The sequence below is a fragment of the Hippocampus guttulatus genome, chromosome 1 (assembly GCF_054856545.1).
Source record: "Hippocampus guttulatus isolate MCC_2025c chromosome 1, RoL_Hgut_1.0, whole genome shotgun sequence".
NCBI classification, from domain to species: Eukaryota; Metazoa; Chordata; class Actinopteri; order Syngnathiformes; family Syngnathidae; genus Hippocampus; species Hippocampus guttulatus.
In genome coordinates, this window is record NC_141261.1 from 9744188 (window position 1) to 9768092 (window position 23905).

At 40.9% G+C, this 23905-nt stretch overlaps 1 protein-coding gene across 1 annotated transcript; it reads left to right on the plus strand.

Moving 5' to 3' along the window:
* The first annotated feature begins 1897 nt into the window (after window positions 1–1897).
* Window positions 1898–18380, plus strand: slc26a6.2 (solute carrier family 26 member 6, tandem duplicate 2). Its single transcript, XM_086108343.1, has 20 exons — window positions 1898–2164; window positions 2279–2408; window positions 3103–3260; window positions 3444–3554; window positions 5092–5267; window positions 5350–5514; window positions 5980–6132; window positions 6576–6658; window positions 6741–6888; window positions 6961–7074; window positions 7915–7992; window positions 8665–8760; window positions 9522–9628; window positions 9742–9811; window positions 11804–11896; window positions 14859–14972; window positions 15141–15284; window positions 16238–16292; window positions 16407–16528; window positions 17115–18380. Exons 2-20 carry the CDS (start codon window positions 2281–2283, stop codon window positions 17136–17138), a joined length of 2139 nt encoding a protein of 712 aa, XP_085964469.1. The 5' UTR covers window positions 1898–2164; window positions 2279–2280; the 3' UTR covers window positions 17139–18380.
* Window positions 18381–23905: the final 5525 nt, after the last annotated feature.

Genomic DNA, 23905 nt, shown 5'->3' on the forward strand with positions numbered 1-23905 from the left:
TAGTTTGTAAGGTGTAGGCAGGGATTACATTTAGATTTTATATGCACGTGTAAATGGTTTAAAACTTCTTTTCTTTATAAATCTCATTTAATCTTAACGTGCATTACTATATTTTTCAAAACCAATTAATTGTTAAAGTTTGCACAATCAGTGGGATCAGTTGCAATGCATATATGTGAATGATAAAAGAAAATTGTCGAAGGAAATGTAAGGTGCTTCATGAAATGTTTTGTAAAAGATATGTTCATTAAATTTCAACATGTTCCTAATGTGCTTGTGCTTCTTTATACCAAAACAAAGGTTAGACATATTGTTTTGGTTATTTATAGCAAAGTATGGTATCATTTTAATGGTCCGGCCCACTTGACATCTACCGAGGCCGTATGTGGCCCACCATGTGAAATGAGTTTGACACCCCTGGGTTAGCATGTCGACCTCACAGTGCAGGGATTCGATCCCGGCTCTGGCCTCCCTGTGTGGAGTTTGCATGTTTTTCCCGGGCCTGCGTAGGTTTTCTCCGAGTACTCAGGTTTCCTCCCACATTCCAAAAACATGCATGGCAGGTTAATGGAACACTCTAAATTGTCCCTTTGGTGTGAGTGTGAGCGCGGATGGTTGTTCGTCTCTGTGTGCCCTGGTAACCAGTTCAGGGTGTCCCCCGCCTACTGCCCGAAGACAGCTGTGATAGGCTCCAGCACACCCCACGACCCATGTGAGGATAAAGCAGATCGGAAAATGGATGGATGGATGAATGTTTTTTTTGTTGTTGTTTAGTTTTGTTTTTAGGGACCCAGCTTGCAGATTTGTCTACATAAATCTGTATATTCATCTATAGCTGGTTTTTGCATCATGGGGGTGCCGAGATTTTTATGCCATATTGGCCTGGCTGACTGGCGCATGTATTGCCGCAAGGGGCATTTTCCACAGAAATTGAAAAAGTATTCATCTACAGTCACCTCTGGACCTGGGTTGAACATCAGGAAAGGAGCTGCACCCATCTCTCCCCGACATCCCTGACGGGAGCATGATTGTCAGGTTTTGCTCAATGTGTCTCCGTTACCAAATCGGAGTACTCTTCGATATCATGAGAAAGGTCTGAAGTGACGTGGTTGCCCGGAAAATATTCCTCCTGCCTGTCGATGCACCCCAGAGTGGCTTCAATGCTAGATTTGCACACTCCGGCCAGAGGAAGAAGATCAATTTCGGTATCCAGGCATTCCTTATCAATGCCATGCCACATTTTATTTCCCGCAATACAATATGAGGAAGCAATTCCAATATGTCTGTTGACGAATTAATATAACTTTGCTTTACCTCCAAAATCCTCACATTTCAGGAGCCCCCCCCCCCCAAAAAAACAACAACAACAAAAAACAGCGACTTCATTCAAGCATTTGCATTGCATTGTCAAAGAGCGCAAGTTTGGTCAATAATCTGTATAAATAACACACACACAGGGATTTACCAATACTGATTTGTGAAGAAAATGTGAAATTCACCCAATTGTGACATGGTGGGGGGGTTCCATTCGATGCCAGCAATAATTTGATGTCATCATCGGTTGCATCAAGCGCAGCCGATGATGTACACGTTCCAATGAAGTAAATTCAAATGACTTTTTCCGTGCCGCGTGAGGCTGTAAGAAGACGCGTCTGTAAACATCACCGTTTCTGGAGTGCTTATTCTGCTCGGTTAATTGTTATCTGTTTTGAAAGCAATCCAGCTGGCATCATATTTTCTTCCGTGCGGTGTAATGATTGGACAAGAAACAATACTGACTGCCCTCCAATGGCTGACTAATCTAATCTCTCACTGATACAAGATATAACAAGAGCTCCGATTCAAAGACGGACTGTGAGTGTGGTCGCTTTTTTGTTTTTTCTCGGGCGAAGGAAATGTCAATGAAAACCTGCCGCAGTTGAATCGCATGGGGAAAAAAACCCTCTTCAACAAATTAGACTAAACGCCCGGGGACTGATTTGCACACAGCAAGGACTTATTTCTCACCAAGTGGACACCACAGGACGGCGTCCTCGGACCTAACAGGCTTGATTGTCTTCAGTTAGATGAGTTCATCAAGAACACATGTCATCTGACTTCAAAACAAACTGAAGATTCCATTTTTGGATTCACTTAATTTTTAGATCCAGCAAGAAAGCGCAAGGTAAGAATATCCCCTTGCTACTTGTTCTCTGGTCTTAGGAAGTATGGAGGCATGATATGTATTTTTAGGAAGCAAGATCCATCAGGTGTTACTGTCAAACCTTCTTTGTTGTAGTCATGGCGGAGGGGAGAGAACTCGTCAACAGAGTCCACAGGGAGATCGTGGATGAACAAGCGGTGGAGAAACCGCCTGGGACTTTGATACCAAAAATGTCTCCGTGTGACAAGGTCAAAAATTCACTCAGGTAAAACTTCATTGTTCCTCATCCGTTGATTGTCAGGCATGTACACAAAACACACACAAACAGCGGAAGTCCCGGAGAAAGTCCCATGTGGGCTGCCCCTCTTCCTCCCTCGCCCCATGACAGATATTAAAACCGCGGCATTCCTTTTGACCGCTTCGTTTTCCTAAACTGACCTTGCAGCACCTCATGATGAACCGTCATGTTATCACCCCCGCGCAGCCCTTTCACTTCAAAAGTTATGAGCGCTGTAATACACGTTGGCGAAAGGTAAAGAGCGTCATCCGAAGCTGTTTATCATTCACTTCTTTACAAAAGTTCCAATGATGAAAGGAAAACAATCTTCAGTTTTTGCTCAGAATTTATGCTCACTCCTTTGCACTCTTTTTTGGGGCCAAATTTTCATACTACAACACGACAAGAAAATCGGTGCCATTTCATCGTTGATTTTTTTTTTTTCCTGCTGGGAAACCCTAATCTGAAGGCATGTTCTTCTCTCATGTCAAGAAATGTTAAACCGTCGCTTTTTCACTCATGTTGGAGCAAAGTCACTTGTTATCCGCTGGTTAACTGATCTTACTAAGGAAAACATACCATACTCGCATGAAAGGAACACATCTGATGCGCCGCACCGAGACCACCGATGAAAGTATCCCCCTCGTGTGTGTGTGTGTGTGTGTGTGTGTGTCACCCTCAGGTCAAATCTTCGTCTCAGGTGTTCTGGTCCCAGAGTCAAGAGGTCCCTGCTAGGGAGCATCCCTGTTCTGTCGTGGTTGCCTCGTTACGCCATCAAAGAAAACGCCCTGGGCGACCTCATCTCTGGGCTCAGTGTGGGCATCATGCAGCTGCCCCAAGGTGAGATATGCCTACTTTATATCTTGCGGCATACTGACGCTTGCTGAACATATCAAGCTTGAACTTGAACTTCTTCAGATAAACTCCTGTTTTGGATATTTATTGCAATGACTTTTGTTGACGTTTAACAATGTAATCGTTGATGTAATGGTGATTATTATTATTATTATTTTTTTTTGCAAGGTATGGCCTACGCCTTGTTAGCGGGCGTTGCACCGGTTTTTGGCCTTTACTCCTCTTTCTACCCCGTCCTCATCTACTTCATCTTCGGCACGTCCAAGCACATCTCAATAGGTTGGTAATTCGCCACTCAACATATTCTCGAGAACAGCGTCTCACGTCTTGTATTGAACACTTATTTTACATGGCAAAGTTCTCTTTGGGGAAGCCACCAAACAAAATGTCACCAAAAAAAGTGCACATACTGAAATAGTCACCTTTGTTACAAACTGAGAAACCCCAATTCCAATGACGTTAGTATGTAAATAAAAACACATACACTACAGAGACAAGTTACTGTATTTCATTTTGAAACTGATGAACTTTTCTTATTTTGCAATATTGACTCGCTTGGAATTTGATGCCTGCAACACATTCCCAAAAAGCTGGGAAAGGGGCATGTTTACCAAAGTGTTACTTTAACAAGACTCAAACATTTCTGAAGCTTTGTAGGTGGAATTCTTTGTAATTCTTGATTGATGTACAACATGAGTTGCTCAACAGTCCAGTGTCTCCCTTGTCATTTTGTCATGTTGCGTTTCGTTGTGCGACACACATTTCCAATGGTAGGTGGGTCTGGACTGCTGGCAGACAATATTTCACCACTCTTTTACATAAAGCCACGCTGTTGTAACACATGTAGAAGGTGGCTTGACACAGTCTTTCGACATAAGCAGGGATGTCCATCAAAAAAAATTAAATAAAAAAAATTACCCTTGCCGTGCCCAATCCTTGCTTATGAAACTGAGCCTTTCTGGAATGCTCCTTACACCCCCAGTCTAGACACTCATCTTTTTCTTGCCCTAGTCCTAGCTTTTATTTATTTTTTTTGGGTTGCAGGAATCACATTGAAAATGAGAGAATATGTAACAAAAAAATCCCAACAACAACAAAAAAACAGTAACGTTCATCAATTTGAACATCAAACATCTTGTCTTTGCTGTATATTCAATTGAAAATAGGTTGAAAAAGATTTTAATTGTATTATTTATTTTTTTAATTTGTTAATCACAGTATCCCAACTTCATTGGAATTGGGATTCGTACTTAATGTGAAATCTGGGTCTGCTTTTTTGAATACTGAGCTGATATACTCACAGGAAACCCAACTTGTTTGGTTGAAGGATTGTCAATAGGTACATGGTAATATGTAATAACCTTCTGACATTCTATCTTGGGGAATGTACATCCATCCATCCATCCATTTTCTGAGCCGCTTGATCCTCACAAGGGTTGCGGGGGGGCGGGGGGGCTGGAGTCTATCCCAGCTGTCTTCGGGCAGTAGGCGGGGGACACCCTGAACCGGTTGCCAGCCAATCGCAGGGCACACAGAGACGAACAACCATGCGCGCTCACACTCACACCTAAGGACAATTTAGAGCGTTCATTCAGCCTGCCATGCATGTTTTTGGAATATGGGAGGAAACCGGAGCACCCGGAGAAAACCCACGCAGGCATGGCTGAGAACATGCAAACTCCACACAGGAAGGCCAGAGCCGAGATCGAACCCACAACCTCTGCACTGCGAGGTCGACGCGCTAACCACTCGAACACCGGGCCGCCTATCTTGGAGAATGTACGGATTATACGTTGCATTCTTCTCTCTCCATCAGGAACATTTGCAGTGATTAGTGTGATGCTCGGCGGGGTTACGGAGCGATTAGCCCCAGACTCCAACTTTATGATATGGGACAATATGACCAACGCGAGTGTATTGGACGTCCTTGCTCGTGATGCCGAACGGATGCGAGTGGCCACCGCTGTTACTTTCTTAGCAGGATTATTTCAGGTGCAGTATTTGTTTCCATGCCAAGTTGTAACGAAGCCTACGTTTCTGAATTTCCTATGTCTCGTTTGCCGGCTCCATGTAGATCCTGCTCGGTCTGGTCCATTTTGGATTTGTGGTGACTTACCTCTCAGAACCGCTGGTCAGAGGTTACACCACAGGCGCCGCAATCCACGTCATTGTGTCCCAGCTCAAATACACCTTTGGATTCAGCCCCTTGAGATACAGCGGACCGCTCTCCTTGATATATGTACGTGAGGTCATCGCGCTCATCTGGAAAAATTCGCTCCCGATGAGAATTCAGAAGGAAAACGTATCACAGTCTATGCAACGTAACATTCATAAAGAGACGTATCTTGCCATTTTGTATACAGAAGTAATGTGTTGGTAGCAGTTCTTGACGTATCACTATCGGCAAACAATTACATTTCGATGAACTTTATATATTTTTCCCCATGGACTGAATGTTATTCAAAAGAGAACAGTCTCGTTTACGTTGACCTTCTTACTGGAACGTGATTGTGCTGACAATTTTTTTTGTAGTACTATACAAACAGTATCATAAACATGACCAGGCTGGTATGGTATTGTGGTTGTCTATGAGCATGAATTTGTGTCCATTCACTGAGATACAGCAGTTGTAAAAATGTTTTTGAGTATCTTTGCATCTGCCACATCACATATACTTTATCTCTCCTTTATCGTTTTATTACAGACAGTGCTGGAGATATGTTATCTAATTCCACAGACCAACATCGGGACTCTGGTGGTCAGCATTGTCGCCATTATTGGCCTCATCCTTGCCAAGGAGCTCAATTCCTACTTGAGTAAAAAAATACCTGTCCCAATACCTGTGGAGTTGCTCGGCGTGAGTATGAAGCACCTCAGATCACTTCACTCACACAAATAGAGCACTCAATTTGACAACAAATGAATTCATCATCAATTTACATACCGTATTTTACGCACTATAAGGCGTAAAATAGCATTCAATTTTCTTACAAGCCACAGTGCGCCTTTTATATGGCGATAGTCAATAGTCAGATTTCTTGGGCGCATTTTAAATGTTCTGTCAAGATCTTTGTTACAGCTGCAACGGTTGTGAAAGCTCTCTATAAATAAAGCTGTATTGTATTCTCTTTAGCCTAGCTCCATCTAGTGGATGCATAACGCAACCACTATTGCAACCACTTATTATGCGGTCTGCCCTGTATATGAAAGGTTATTAAAAAAGGCCATTCATTGAAGGTGCGCCTTCTACTCCGAAGCGCCTTATAGTGTGGAAAATACGGTATCTATACTGTATTCCAGATCACCATAGCTACATTGGTATCCTGGCAAGTGAACTTACAGGGAAAATATGGAGTAGATGTGGTTGGAGAAATTCCATCAGGGTGAGAAACCAAGTTTTTTAATTCAGGTAACAATAAGTGGAGGTGATTTTTTTTTTCTAGTTCTTTGTCTTTTATCGAGCAGCCTCCAGCCGCCTGTTTTCCCGCCCACCTCGCTCTTCGGTCAGGTGATTGGGGACGCCTTCGCCCTGTCTGTGGTTGGCTACGGCATCGCCATTTCACTGGGAAGGATCTTTGCACTGAAATATGGATATAAAGTGGACAGTAACCAGGTAGGGCACAAGCGCGAAGACCAGGATGTTGAAAACATTGACGAGTAAAACGAGTGGCTTTTTTGCTGAAAGGAACTGATAGCCTTGGGGCTCAGTAACTCCATCGGGGCAGTGTTCCAGTGTTTCGCCGTCAGCTGTTCTATGTCCCGCTCGATGGTGCAGGAGAGCACAGGAGGGAAGACTCAGGTGGGAAGGATATTTCATACCAATTTCATTTTGCACTTATTCCATTTTCCTTTCATATTTTGAGTTATTGTCGAGAGTTATTGTCAACAAACAAACACAAGTGAGAGCACAGACCTGCCATATATTCATCCGGGAATACGACAAAACAATTCCTTTGTTACATTGACACCAAAGTTGAACTTGACAAGATCGTCAACAGTCCTCGGTATGATGCAGCGACAGCACTGTGGCTTTGTGCTCATAAATGTGAAGTTTCGAGCAACGATCTGATTCTTGCACTACAGGCATATCGAATTTTGTGGAGTCGTAATTGATTAGAAATGCTGTAGTCTATTATGCGAAAAGTTAGCAAGATTGTTTGAAATGGTAAAAATACATTGTACTTCCTCCAAATTTGTCCAATCAAGGAACATTTTTCTTTTGCCGCTTTCATTTTGTACCTCTTCAGTAAATAGCAATTCACAATTGGAATATGTCTAGTGGGAAGGATTGTGGCAGGTTGCAACCATACATTTCTCGAAATCCACAATTATACCCCTGTGAAATCTTATCAAATCGAGCTGTCTTCTCTGATTGCAGTCTGTGAAGAAAAACAGGTAGGATTCAATGTTATTTCCTTCTCAGCTATTAAGATGTCAGATTCATTGATTCAGCGGTTGATGAATGTCAAAGTCTTGGCAGACGTGCACTTGAGTAAAGTGTTCAACATCACACAGCATCTCATGCGCTGAAAGGAGGAACCGGATGAATCTTGACGATCCCGTTGATCATTTCGGTTTATTAGGGGAAGAAAGGCAGGGCCGTCCTCTAATAATTATGTTGCGTCTCTCCTCAACGCAGGTTGCTGGGGCACTATCAGCCGTTGTTATTCTTTTCATCACCCTGTGGATCGGAGCTCTGTTTGAAGACCTACCCAAGGTGCGTATGCATGCGTGTCGTGTGCGCGTGCAACAAGTGGCGAAGATAGCCCTTTCCAGACAACATTTCTGTGAGATGTGGATCATCTTGTAATTTCCCCATTGCGGGACAAATAAAGGATATCTTAATCTTCAGAATAGATGCTGATGCTTAAATGCATGCAACACATACATACCAATAAACTGACTTAGTCCAAAGCTCGTTCTCACTAACGTGAAAACGTCTGAATTTCCAGAGCTCGGACTCGCGCCCAAAAGCCACGTCTGCTATTAGTGTTGACATTAAAAGCGAGTTCTGAATCAAGTCGAAAGGGTTACTCATGACTTTTGCCGAAAAACACATCATCGTCCAAAATATGGTTTGATGTACTGTACATTTGGAAACAGGTGATAAATCAACACCCTTCATGTGTTGAGGCAGTCACCGCACACAACATGAGTCACGCCCAAGCTGGTCATCCTGCTGTTTAACAGTACCAATCAGAATCAAGCAGCACACGTGCAGCGTGCGTAGCCCATCATGAATCACCATTCTTCATTACTTGACTCACTAATGCGTGTTGGGAGACATAAAGGCAACCAATCTAGCGAGTACTTAAGTTTTTTTTGTTTTGTTTGTTTGTGATATTGTTTCATAAAGGGTTCACGTTTTGGTTGCCGTTTTTGAATGCAGGCAATGCTGGCTGCCATCATCTATGTGAACCTACATGGTATGATGAAGCAATTCATGGACATACCTGCACTGTGGAGGAGTAACAAAACAGACATGGTGAGTGGGGAAAAAAGGTTGTGGAGTGGAAGACATTGTTTTTTTTGCAGAGGAATTAATCGAAATTGAATGAACATTTTAATTGTGACATCAAGAAAATGGACTCCTTCAAGGCACATTTGGGGGGGGGGGGGGTCGTGATATTCCTGCCCACCTTTCAGGTGTGAAATTAAACCACCTACTCAACCCTTTTTCAATTGCCTCTTGCTGACAATGTGTCTACCGTTCATCACAATTTTTGGTTAATGGTGCTCATTAGCTGGCTAATTATTCCCACTCATCCACCAAGTTTCTTCATCTATGACTTCTACACTACACACGACTACTACAAAGACAAAAGGTAAGCAGAACAAAGTGTCAGTGTTAGCTTCTGATGAGTGACACATGCTTGAATGTACGCCAACGTTGCCAATCTGGCAGCATGATAAGTGTGCAAGATGTTTGCTGTACAGTAGACACTCAAGCCAATGTGATGTCACTGGTTTGCTCCGAGGGTGGAACTAAAAAGCTGCGCGGCATTGAGGAGGATTTTTAATTTGAACGTCTCTTTTAACAATCCTGGGTAATTCACAAACGTATCAAGAAGTTACATGCTGAGCTTGGACAAGTGAGAAACGTAAAGGTCGACTTTCGAGCGAACAAGCTCCCAGTCATGCTTACTTTGGAGAGTTGAGTTAGTTTGGGGGGCGGTGCAAGATTTCTCTCTTAAACGCTGCTTTGTGGCCTTCCCCAAATCCATTTTTTTACCGTCTTGCTTCCAGGTGATCTGGGTCGCCACTTTCCTACTCACCCTGCTGTTGAACCCCGACCTCGGACTGGCTGCCTCCATTGGCTTCTCAATGCTTACTGTCATCTTCCGGACACAGCTGTGAGAAATAAATAATAGTGTCATCATCATCATCAGTTGTTTCTGCAAAGCCCGAATGAATGTAAACACATGTTGCAGTTGATTCACGTTTTCCTCTCCATGTGTTTTTCCAGACCTAAATACTCCAAATTGGGGCAGGTTCCAAACACAGAAATATACAAGCCTTTGGAGGATTACCCTCAGGTAGAAAATGATTTTTCAGAGTTAATTTCATGTGTGTTGTAAATCCCTGCAGGATGCAACCTTCTAACTCTTCATTTTACAGTATTTTTGTTGACACATTTCCTTCTGAAATTGTTTAATTTCCAAGTCATCGAATGCAAAGGCTACCTGTCACGACGCAAGTGTTAATTTTTTTTTTCAGCCATTTGTAAATCTGCTGTCTGTTTTCGTCCAGTTTCAAGCGCGCTCATTAGATTCTATCACATTTAGCCAACTTCACACCATTTTTATTTACCGGTAGTCACTTTTTAGTCGACTGAGTCATGCATTTCAGTCTTTGTTTTAGACCCCCCCCCCCCCCCCCAAAAAAAGATAATTTGATTTGTCTAGTTTAAGTCAACAAAAACTGTCGATGTTTTAGTCAGGATAAACATTTTACCCGTTTACCTGACAAACCCTGACATGTACGCGCATTTTTCTACCGTCCTCAACAGTCGCAATTGTTCGCCTTCCACTCCCCACTTGGGACACCACGTCATGTTTTGGATTGTTTTAGAGGATGGATGACGAACAACCAAGTTAAATCAGTCTTTACATGTTAAGTGGGGCTATAGGAAAATAAACCATGTGTTCTTTCTCCAAGAGAGGTTTGTACTTTGACCCAAAGACACACAATTCATGCTAGACTTCTGTATATGGACAATATTTAATATTTACTGATATTCAAACATATAAGTCAGAATACCAAATTCTACCCTAGGGCAAGCCAAACTGAATGAAGAGGATAAATATATATATATAAATGAATGGGTGTAAGGAAGAAATGGGACATGATAGAAAAGCTTGAGTTGGTCGTAACTATTTACTGATATGGACGTTATGTAATGCACAATGTTTGGACTTTATGTCATTCACCAAGTTTTTGTATGTGCCAAAATGAAGCCACAGTGGCACTTGCGTTTGATCACTGAAGGTTTGCTTGGGTTTCTGAGCTTCATCAGGACCACCCTTGTTATTTTCTTCACCTTCACCTTGTGCTTCCGGCAGCAGAGTTGTCATAGCTAACCTGCCATGTGTGGTAGTTTCATAGACGAGCAGCACTAAAAAACTCAAGCTAACTGGAAGTATTACTGCCAGTGTTTGAAGCGAAACTCGTGAGACCGCAAACAACAACAAAGAAAGCAAAAATATCGATGACCAAGAAGCGAGAGGTCGCCAGGTGGAGAGGTTTGAGCAGGGTTGTCTTTCAAAGTTACAGTCAGAGATAGATTTGCCATCCAGCTCAAATCAGGGAAGACTCAATTCTTTGCTCACTTGACAGATTTAGATTAAAGTCTACTTAACTGTTCTTTTAAAACCTTTGTGCATTTCACAATTACTTGTTCAAGCCTAGGATTGGAAACATCTCATTTGAAGACTTCCAAAGTTCGTGCAATCAGGATGTAAATTTGAGAGTATATCTATACCGCTATGTCATAAACATGACCTGGGAAATACACAACAAATTGTCTGAAGAAGCTCCTCAGGTGACAAAGTACGTCTCGTTATCACAAGTTTGTTTCCGAGAATTAGCAGAAAAATTGAGATTACACGTTGTGTTTCATTTGCTTTCAAGTCAGGCGCGAGCCGCCAGGTGTGGCGTTCCGGGCGATAGGGGGTCTTGGAGATGAGACGTGCACGTGCAAGAAATTCATCACAATTTCATGAACGACATTTTCATGAGTCCACAAAAACACATTCTAACAAACTTAACCCTAGCATCTCACAATATGCATCAATAATCATGCCCAAAGACGTACACTGTAAAATGAAGCCACGGCTGTCACTTTGTTGGCATAAAAAGCAGGACTGAAAAGGAGTCACATCTTCCACAAAAGCAGGCATGTCCAGCTCCGGTCCTCGGCTATTCTTTATTTAATGTAGTCATAATGTTGTGGCTTGTCAGTGGAAACTTATCAGGTAGATTTTCTGGATAGTTTTTGTTTTGTTTTGTAATCATCTGACTCCTGTTAGGTGAGAGAAGTGCCTGGTATTTTGATCTTCCGATCTTCTGCCACTCTCTACTTTGCCAATGCTGAGATGTATCAAGATGCACTGGACAAGATGGTGAGCGCACACAGGCACACTCGTGCACAAAAAATCAATCTCCAACATTGTTCATAATGTCAGCCAAGTCTTTCCTGTGCATCACTTTTGTTTGGAAAAATAAAACCACATCTCGGAAAAACATGCTTGACAGAAGAGATAATCATCGAACATTTACATGTCAACTTGTCAGAAAGACAAGCAATAAGGAGCCTTTTTTTTGAGAGCACAAATCAGCTTTCACAAAAATGTCACTCCTTGTAAGATGATTGGAGTTTTCTGTTCTAACCAAATGGCTGTAACTTGATGAGCGGGTGCTTGCAGGAACGATTGCTTTTCAATGAGGAAAGAATTGGTGCACAAATTCATCATTCAACGTAGGTCGCAAATATACAATGGTGGTGGATTTTTTTCCCTTTTTTTTTCTTTTCGGGTGTACTGTACATACTTTTACATTGATATCAGTCAAGGTAAAAGAGAAATGATGCTCGAACTTTCAAAAGTATTCTTGACTTAACTTTTTTATGTACACAATATTTTCTAGTCAACATTTAGCATACACAATTTTTTTTTTTACATTGATACATCAAGCCTTTTCCAACATGATATCAGTGGATATTTTTTTTTTGACTTATTTTACTCAGCTAGGTCCTATGTGGAGTCCACATGTTCTTCATGTGCCTTTTACTGGGTATGCCGGCTCCCTCCCTCCCACATTTTAAAATGTTGGGTGAGTTGCTCTTAAGTGGACATAGGTGTGAAATTGACCATGACTGCTTTTTGTGGATTGGCGACCAGAGTGTTGCGCTCACCTGAAGATGGACTGCAGCTCACGGGCAAACCTAATGAGAACAAGTGGTCGAGAAAATGACTGGATTGAAATGTTTAGAGGATTCATGAGAGCTTGATCAGTCTTACTGGTTGATGAGATTTTGTGCAGAGGATTTCTGGCATATGACCGCTAAGTGAGCAGAATCTGCAATGAAACATGAATAAGTGGCGACGTGTAATTGTTTGTTTGTTTGTTTGTTTGTTTATTGAACATAAAACATATATACAGTAATAATTTGACAGAAAATAAGGTAGATAAAAAAAGAAAGAAATCAATCTTCATACAACACAGTTATTATGTTCAAGGGAGTAGGAAGAAGTAAAAAACTTATCTAGTCCTACCCCGTTATGTGATTGTATCTAATAAATCATTTTTATATCAATCAGAAAAGAAAAAAGTAAGAAGAAAGAAGTCTCCATTAAGGCTCATACTTTACCCTTAACCGTGATATTTTTACAACTTTTGGTTTGTATCGGGATTATATACTTCCACACCCTGACACTCTTGTGTCAATTTTCTCTTGTATTCATAATGGATATTTATATACCTTTCTCTATTTATCAACTTAGTTCTGATTTATCATTATATTTAATGTTTTGAATTTATCATTTTAACTCTGATTGATGTAGGTTGTTTGTACTATTTTTTTGAATTTGTTTTTGAACTCGGCAAGCGATTTACTCATTTTCAGGTCCGTTTTGAGATTATTCCACAGATTAACACCTTTGATAGATACACTTCTTTGCTTGATGTTTGTTCTTGTTTTGAGTTTTTTGAATAAGTTGGTACCTCTTAAATCATAGCTGCTTTCTCGAATTTCGAAAAACTTCTGAATGTTTTGGCAGAGCAGGTTATTGTGTGCTTTGTACATTAATTGGGCGATTTTAAAGTCAACCAGGTCATAAAATTTCATCGTATTTAATTTGATAAATAGTGGATTTGTGGGTTCCGTATATTTTGATCTATTAATAATTCGAATTGCTTTTTTTTGTAGGTTGAGAATAGGGAGTGTGTTTGTTTTGCAGGCATTTCCCCATATTTCCACACAGTAGGTCATATATGGTAATAATAATGAAGTGTATAATGTGTACAAAGATCTCTTATTTAGCACTTCCTTGGTTTTGTAGAGGATCCCTACGGTTTTGGCTATTTTTCTTTTTACGTTATCGATATGTGGCTTCCAACATAGTTTTGAGTCTATTACTAATCCGAGAAACTTGGTTTCATACGCTCTTTCTATCTCAATTGAGTTTACCATAATTTTAGCTTGGTGTTTGATTGGTCTTGTGCCAAAAACAATTAACTTCGATTTTTTCAGGTTAAGTGACAATTTATTTCTGTCGAACCAGTTTTTTAATTTGTTTAATTCGTTTTCTACGGTTGTCAGGAGCTGTTTCAGATTTATTCCAGAACAGTAGAAAGTTGTATCATCAGCAAATAGGACACATTTAAATTGTTTTGAGACCTTGCAGATATCATTTATATATAAGATGAATAGTTTTGGACCAAGCACTGACCCCTGAGGAACTCCGTGAGTGATTTTTAGTTGATTCGTTTTTTTATTGTTGAGTTGCACGTACTGATATATTATTGTTTTCTAAATAACTTTTTATCCATTTATCAGCTACACCTCTAATGCCATATCTTTCTAGTTTTTTCAATAATATACTGTGATCTATTGTGTCAAAAGCTTTTTTTAGATCTAGGAAAACCCCAACAGTAAATTCTTTGTTGTCTATATTAGTGGCTATTGCTTCCACAAACTCCATAACTGCCATTGAGGTGGTCCGTTTTTCCCTGAAGCCATATTGATTCTCACTTAACAGCGCATGCTTTTGTATAAAGCTATCAAGTCTGCGAGAAAATAGTTTTTCTAATATTTTTGAAAATTGTGGTAGTAGTGATATTGGTCTATAATTTGTAAACCGATGTCTTTCTCCACTTTTATAGATTGGAATAACTTTAGCAATTTTCATTTTTGATGGAAAGATACCAGCTTTGAATGACAGGTTGCATATGTGCGTGAAAGGTCGCACTACATATTCTATAATCTGCTTTATTATTGTCATGTCAATTCATGCATACTACTCTACCGGGGAGAAAAAAAAGTTGGTCTTACTGTGTATAATTGTCTTTCGCTGTGCATTTTAGTCCGGCATTGACATTACCAAAATCCTGTCAGCGAAGAAGAAACTTGAAGCCAAAAAGAAGAAGTACGAGAACCAAAAAGCCAAAAACGCTGCAAAAAACAACACGGCGGACATGGTGAGACTGCCAAAAGTCTGTCTGTGACAAAATTGCTTTGTGTCATACTGCTCACACATGAAACCAGATTGTCAATTTTTTCAACATTTACCCTTAGCCAAATGCATTTGCTCTTATTAGGAAAGGAATAAAACATTTCCTTGCATTTCCATCCTTCGGCATACTCAGGAGCGAGAGCTGGAGGAGCACGAGAAGGATGTAGCCGCCATTCAAGTGGATGCTGAGCCTGACCCTTCACTGCCCAGAGCCATCATCCTCGACCTGAGCCCTGTCAACTTTCTAGACACAGTGGGAGTCAAGACCTTGCGTGGTGTAAGAAAATAACACATGCATACCGCTGATGGACAGAACCTGGCAGGAGATTAGAGGTGTAAAGTTAAGAATGATCATGCGCATTATCAACTTTCAAAAAATGAACACCTCTCTCAAATATACACCTCATTTTTCCGATAACGAGAGAAAGGGTGCTCCAAGTATTTCAGTTCATAGACGCTGGAGGTTTTTTTTCAACCGAACCTGTTTGAACTCTGTTGCTAAGCAAAAGAGCAACACCGACAGGTGCATTTAATCTTACATTTTATCTGCTGGGCAGCCCGGTGGTCGAATGATTAGCGTGTCGCCCTCACAGTCTAGAGGAGCAAGGTTCGATTCTGGCTGCGGCCTTCCTGTGTGGAGTTTGCATGTTCTCCCGATGCCTGTGTGGGTTTTCTCCGGGTCCTCCAGTTTCCTCCCACATTCCAAAAGCAAGCGTGGCTAGTTAATGAATACTCTAAATTGTCCCTCGTGTGAGTGTGAGCGCGGATGGTTATTCGTCTATGTGTGCCCTGCGAGTAGCTGTCAACCGGTTCAGGGTGTCCCCTGCCTACTGCACGAAGCTGGGATAGGCTCCAGGACCCCCCACAACCCTTGCAAGGATAAGCAGATTAACTCATTCACTCCCAAAGACGTTTTTAAACGTCTTTTCAGACTTGTTCCAGAATTGGCTGGTACTGAATGAGTTAAGAAAATGGATGGATGGATGACATCCTTGATGACTGACTTTGTATCCCATTTATGTTACGGGAACACAGAATTCGATCCTGAGGGTAAAAGGAATACACTAAAATTAAAAAGCTTCATTTTGAACTTTATAACCCTTCAAGTCACTCCCTTGCTTCCATTTATTGTCATCCAGAAGACATGCAATTACTGTGAATTTAATTAGTAGACGAATAAAGCAATGTCATGTCTTGACTTTTTCTCTTTGATGGTTTTGTCTTTTTCAGATTGTAAAAGATTACGGTCAAATTGGTGTGGAGGTGGCGCTTGCATCTTGTCAATGTAAATTTCCTGGCATGAAGCCGGCGACACATCTAAATGAACACTATCCCTTTTTATTTCCCGTCTTACTTCTGCTCTGTCACACTCCCTTCACTTTCTTGTTTCTCTCTCCAGCCGGCGTCGTAGATAATCTGCGCACAGGCAATTTTTCCAACGACAAAGCAACGTCACGCCTCTTCGCCACTGTCCATGACGCTGTGCTTCACTTTCAGTCTGAGAGAACGCACATCTCTGAGGTGATGTAAAAAATAATGACACACAATTACATTTTTGTTTAGTCAGGAAAAAAAATCAAATGAGAATTTACGTTCAAACAGTGCATTCTAATATAAACATGTTGAATTGAGGCATAGCAACAATTTTGTCCACCTGCGTACAAGGCCACATCAATGTGCACTGGCCTGTCTCCTGGTGTCGGGTGAACCCTTTTAACACTGTGCTCACAAAGCAAGCTGCGCGTCCTGGGAAACTTCTGTAGGCTGCAGATACTACTGCTTCGGGTTCCTGCTAGAGGCGATAACATGGAAGAATGTCAAACTAATCTGGAATGAACCAGAAAGAGGAAAGAAGTTGTTTGTCATCTTATCAAAAGTTAACAAGTTGAATTGGTGACAGTATGTGTGCCATCATAACCATCATTTACTTAGGTTATTTTAAATGTCATCACTTAGGCTTTTTTCCTCATTCAGCATAACTGGCAATGAAGTGAGGCTACTGTTCCACAGAAGGCAAAACGATGCAATTTCCAGATTAGCACTAAAACAGACAAATTGTTACTTTGGGGAGGTGTGCATCTAACAGAACAGTTCCTTTGTTTTACAGGTGATCACAGCAACACATTTCTGAGTGCTGTGGATAATTTTATATGATATCATGAAGATGTGAGGAGGACTGCAAGAGGATTACACTCACTGGACTCTTGTCGAATAAGTCTTATGCGCAGCCCGACCCGTTTAAAGGATGGCAACACAAAAGAAAGCAGCAGAATTAAAAGAACAATGAATTAAAAACAAATTCAGACTTATGTGTGTACCGTCATGCTGATTTGGAACGCATTATAAATCGGAAAGGCTTTTTTTATACTCCTGAAAAATGACCCGTGATGGATCCTCAGACAGAATAGCTCTTAGTCCATCTGGTATATGCGTTCAAACACACCTTTACGATTCCTGACAGACAGCAGCAGCTTCTCATCCCACAGCATTGTCAACTGCCATTGAAAATTTGTTTTAAAACATAAAATACCAATATCTGCAAAATGTTGATGGATGGCAAACAAAATGTCAAAATTATATCCCGGCAGGGATGAGCTTCAGACCTACACAAGTGGGGAAAATAAGTATGAGAGAAAATGAATTCCATCTCATACTCTACAAAAATACACGGACATACTGAAACCTTCTGGACTGCTTTTGGAGGAAATTTTTGTCATGGTGCCAGCGGTGGTATAACTGCAAGACAAATGATTAACTTCTTCCTGCTCTTTTTCAGAACGTTTAATTTCGGGGTATTTAATTTTTGTTGTTCTTGTGATTTGTACCGCATGTTTGAAATAAACATTAATAATAAAAATAAATAAACACACACACACACACATATATATATATATATATATATAAAATTATCAACATGAGAAGTTACAAAAAAAATAGGATTATAGGACCATGATACTGTCCGCATTCATCAGATTGTGTTGCTTTTGAATTCTTTGTTGTTTATGGATTTATTGTTTCTCTTATCAAATGTTATCTTTGTTACTCAACTGGGTTTTAACTACAAACACATTTTTATCATTTTGAGCTTATTTTTAAAATGAAATGTAAACATCCTTTATCCCTAGCTGTTTGCAGTGACATTGGTCTTGCTGGAAAAACAAATAAGATTTTGTTGTCACGTACCGACTTAAGTTGAGAAAGCAATCATACCCGTTCGGGTAATTTAAAGGGAGAAATATCCCAGAAATAGCCTCATCTGCTTCTGGCCTGTCAAAAATGACATCCCCACATTGTAACAGAACCACCAGACGGCTCTGTGGAAAAAAAACATATATTTCTACAGTGTGCATGTGAATAAAGTATTTGCATTTATTACCAGTGCCTGGAAACTCATTATGTCAACTTGAAGAGTATCTGTTCCAGGAAAGTCATTAATCGATGACATCACACTGCCCAGTGATGTCGCCACCTCAAACCCATGTGGTGATGCCACACCCTGTGTTTCTACAGCTGCTGTGACACAGTGACTGTCATCATCGGGGAAGGCCTCAGAAGGACACTTTTGAATCCTCACACTGCGCGGCTCTCTACGCCGGAGGCGATTCAGTGTGGTATATGTTTAAACAAAGCAAATCAAATGTCTTTTTTTTTAGATATAAGATAAATGGATTCCGGTAATCCTTCGCCGCCGCATCGGGCTAATAGCCGGATTGAGTGTACGTCCAGCTCAGTCATAGAGGCGGAGCCTGATAACATCCCAGAATGTATCGAAACACATACAACCCATACAACGCAAATTGAAGGAGAGGACTTAACAGACATTAAGGAGGTTTCCCTTCACTTTGAAGAGCAATGGGGTAAGTCAGGGTTGTTACTGGTACTAATGAAAGTTTGAAAGTGCTCTATAAATACTGTTGTTGTTGTTGTAATGAGATGGACTAGTAACAATGCTAGAATGTGCCAAGCCACAAATATAGGCTAACAAATTTGTTTAAAAAAACATACAAAGTAATAACATGTTAAAGAATGGTCTAAACAAGGTATTCACCAATCTCAATCAACCAGAGTTTTTTCTTGCCGTTTTGAACAGGGAAAGTACACTTTTTTGGCTGCCGCTGCTCAACCCGTATAGTTTTGTGTTTTTTGTTATTGTAAAGTGTCCTTGGGTGTCTTGAAAGGCGCTTATAAATAAAATCTATTATTATTATTATTATTTTTTACTCAAGGCTATTGGGAGTGCGATATGGTTAATATACGAATCGATTCACTCCGTTGATCGTAAAGAATACGAAACTATTGACACACAAGTAATAATGGCCAGTCAAATCCTCGGAGGGAGATGAAGTTGGCCAGAGTTGATTTACTTATTTATTTTGTTATTCTTCATGTCTTTTGTTAGAATTAGACGCAGAGGAGGGAACTTCATTCTCTGTGTCAAGTTCTTCCAGTGTATCAGTGACAGGTAATATAAGAAAGGAACACCAACACGAAGAGATCCCTGTGTCGGATACACACGACCGCTCCAGATCATTCACATCACCACACGAAGAAACACAAGTGGATGAAATGGAGAGTAAATATGACATGGAGAGTAAAATTGACATTCAAGATTTAGCTGGTGCATCAGCATCAAACACAGATGACATATCTGGAAATGTGTCACCAAATCACATTCAGGTCAGTGCGACTGGTCAAGACCACCGATCTGCATCAGTGACAGAAACTGACATATCTGGACCAGGACCACCAACACCACATGAGGAGACTCCGGTGTCTGATATACCAACTAACGACTCTGATAAAGAATCTATCACTGAATCAGTGACATCACAACAAATAGAAGATACAGCTGGACCAATACCATCACCACAAAAAGAGAACATTGACTCGGATGTACAAGACATATCTGAAGCAGTTCCTTTACCACACGGGGAAAGCATTGGTGCTGATGCAGAAGGTATAATTGAATCAGTGACATCACCACAAATAGAAACTGATGAGTGTAAAAAAGAAAGCATCATTGGATCAATATGCTCACCACAAAAAGAGACGATTGATGTAGAATACATATCTGAGCCAGATCCATTGCTGTCTACACAGACCTCTAATCCTGATACAGAAGACCTGCCTGAGTCAGTGCCATCAACACAAATAGAAACCAGTGAGTCTAAAAGAGAAGATACAATTATATCAATGCTATCCCCACAAAAGGAGATCACTGATTCTGAGGTAGAAGTTATATTTGGACGAGTGGCATTAATACAACGACAGACCACTGAGCCTGACATAAAATACAGCTCAGGACCAATCCCTCAACCACATAAAGAGACCACTGAGTGTGATTCAAAATATATCACTGAATCAGGGCCAGTACCACACATTGTAACAAGTGAGTCTAAAACAGAACATATGACTAGAACTGTACTATCGCCACAAAAGCAAACAAGTGACTCTAGTGTACAAGAAATTATTGAGTCTAAAATTGAAGACATATCAAGAGTAGTTCATCTACAACAAGAAGAGGCCATTGATTTTGATACACAAGATATATCTGGACTTGTTCATTTACAACAGGGAGAGGCCCATGACGATGATAAAGATGACATTGCAGATACTGTGACTTCTACAAAAGAAACCGTTGAGTCTAAAAGTGAACAAATACATCAACCGATTTCTCTGCCACAAAAGGAGACAGTTGACTCTGGTACAAAAGAAATCACGGGATTAGTGTCAACACCAAGAATGGAAACTATTGAGTCTGAAATGGAAGACAGACCTGGAGGAATTCAATCACCAAAACAATATCCATTTGATTTTGAGAGGGAAGACATAACTGAACCAGTTCAATTACCAGAAATAGAAAACATTGATTCTGAAATGGAAGACCCAAAGAGAATAATGCCATCACCACTAAAGGAGACCATTGACTCTGATACTGAAGACATCACTGGAAATGTGCTATCACCACAAAGAGACATCTTAGATCCTGATACAGAAGGAATATCAAAACCAGTTCCAATACTAGATGGGGAGAAAACTTACTCCGATACAGAAGAAAGCATTGAACGATTTTCATCACAGCAGACAGACACTGTTGAAAGCGAAACTGAAGATACAATTTTACAAATTCAATCACCACAAAAAGGGGACATTGACTCTGATACAGAAGACATAGCTGGAAAGGTGCCATCACCACAATCACCTGACAATGATGCGCCTGACATCACAGAATTTCTGCCTTCACCACAACTGGAAACTGTTGAATCTAAAATTGAAAAAATGTCTCAGCTGGTTTCTCCACCACATGGGGAGACAGTTGACGCCAATAGAGAAGAAAAAAATATATTTGTGTCATCCCCTCAAAGGGAAACAATTGAGCATGAAATGGAAGACACAACTGGAGTGATTCGATCACCACAAAAATATACATTTGACTCCGACACAGAAGACATGACTGAACCAGTTCACTTACTACAGAGAGACACCACTGGTTCTGAAATGAAAGATGGGACAAAACTAACACTATCACCCCAAAGAGAAAGCACTGACACTGATAAAGAGTACAGTGGAGGGTATGGCCCATCACCACAAAGTGAGTTCTCAGATCCTGATAGAGAAGCATGGACAGAAGCAATTCCTTCACCAGATAAGGGGACAACTGACTCAGCTAAAAAAGATGTCACTGAACTTATGTGTCCACCACAGGGAGAAGCCATTGAAAGTGAAACTGAAGATATAATTGGACAAATTGGATCAACACAAAAAGAAGACATTGATGCTGACAGTGAAGACAAAGCGGGAAAGTCGCCATCAGCACAAATGAAAACCAGTGTGTCTGAAATGGAAGACATAACTGGAGCAATTCGATCATCACAAGAAGAGGACATTGACTCTGATCCAGAAGATAAAGCTGGAAGCGTGGAGTCACCACAAGAACAGACAGCAGCGCCTGACGCAGAAGACATCTTTTCAGTGGTTCCTTTACCTCAGGGAGAACCTACTGATTTTGATCAAGATATTGAAGAATTAGTTAGTCTACCCCACGGAGAGACCCCTGATGATGATGCAGCTGGCATCACAGAATCCTTGTCCTCACCACAAATGGAAAACGTTCAAAGTCAAATCGAAAAAATAACTCAACCAGTTGCTCTACCACATGAGGAGGACACAGTTGACGCTCATAGAGAAGAAATCACAGAACGAGTGTCCTCACCTCAAACAGAAACAATTGAGGACAAAATGGAAGACACAACTGGAGTGATTCTGTCACCACAAAAATATACTTTTGACTTTGATACAGAAGACATTCTTGAACCAGTTCAGTTACTACCAATAGACACCAATGGTTCTGTAATGAAAGACAGGACAAAACCAACACCATCACCCCAAAGAGAGGGCCCTGACACTGATAAAGAGTACAGTGGAGGGCATGTCTCATCACCACAAAGTGAGTTCTCAGATCCTGATAAAGGATTGTCAGAACCAGTTCCTTTACCAGATGAGGGGACAACTGACTCGGCTAAAAAAGACGTCACTGGATTATTGTCTCCACCACAGGTAGCAACCATTGAAAGTGAAACTGAAGATATAATTGGACAAATTCAATCACCACAAAAGGAGGGCATTGATACTGACGCAGAAGATATAGCGGGAAAGTCGCCATCACCAATAATGAAAACCGGTGCGTCTGAAATGGAAGAAATAACTGGAGCGATTCGAGAACCACAAGAAGAGGACATTGACTCTGATCCAGAAGACAAATCTGGAAGCATGCAGTCAACACAAATACAGACAGCAGCGTCTGACGCAGAAGACATATTTTCAGTGATTCCTTCACCTCAGGGGGATACCACTGATTTTGATGAGGAAGAAATTGCAGAACTAGTTCCTCTACCACACGGAGAGACCTCTGACTATGATGCAGAAGGCATCACCGAATCTTTGTCCTCACCAAATATGGAAAGCGTTCAAATTGAAAAAATAACTGAAGCAGTTGCTCGATTACATGAGGAGGACACAGTTGACACTGATAGAGAAGAAATCACAGAACAAGTGTCCTCACCTCAAATAGAAACTATTGAGTGCAAAATGGAAGAAACAACGCGAGTGATTCGATCGCCACAAAAATATACATCTGACTTTGAGACAGAAGACATGACTGAACCAGTTCACTTAACAGAGAGAGACACCACTGGTTCTGAAATGAAAGACAGGAGAAGCAAAACACCATCACCCCAAAGAGAGAGCATGGAGGCTGATGAAGAATACAGTGAAAACAATTTCCCATCACCAGAAAGTGATCAAGAAGGATTGTCAGATCTAGTTACTTTACCAGTTGAGGAGACACCTGACTCAGCTCAAAAAGACATCACTGGACTAATGTCTCCACCACAGACAGAAACCATTGAAAGTGAAATTGAAGATATAACTGGACAAATTCGATCACCACAAAAAGAGGAAATTGATGCTATCAAAGAAGATATGCCGAGAAAGTCATCATCACCACAAAAAAAGACAGCAGCGCCTGAGGCAGAAGACGTATTTGGAGTAGCTCTTTTACCTCAACCAGAAACCACAGATTTTGATGAGGAAGGTGTTTCAAAATCTGTTCCTCTCCCACATGATGAGACCCGTGACCAGGACGCAGATGGCGTCACAGAATCTTTGTCTTCACCACAAATGGAAAACCTTCAGTATCAAGTTGAAAACATATCTCAACCAGTTTCTGTTCCAGATGGGGAGAAGATGGTTGATGGCGATGAAGGAGTAATCCCAGAACCCATGTCCTCACCTCAAATGGAAACAATTAATGATGAAATGGAAGACACAATTGGAGTGATGCAATCACCACAATATACATCTGACTTTGAGACAGAAGACATGACTGAACCACTTGAT

Excerpts from the sequence above, each read along its gene's own strand:
- slc26a6.2 (XM_086108343.1), top strand. The coding sequence starts at position 2,281 with ATGGCGGAGGGGAGAGAACTCGTCAACAGAGTCCACAGGGAGATCGTG. Across the intron at positions 2,409-3,102 it reads AAGGTCAAAAATTCACTCAG|GTCAAATCTTCGTCTCAGGT; the intron begins GTAAAACTTCAT and ends TGTCACCCTCAG. Across the intron at positions 3,555-5,091 it reads GTCCAAGCACATCTCAATAG|GAACATTTGCAGTGATTAGT; the intron begins GTTGGTAATTCG and ends TCTCTCCATCAG.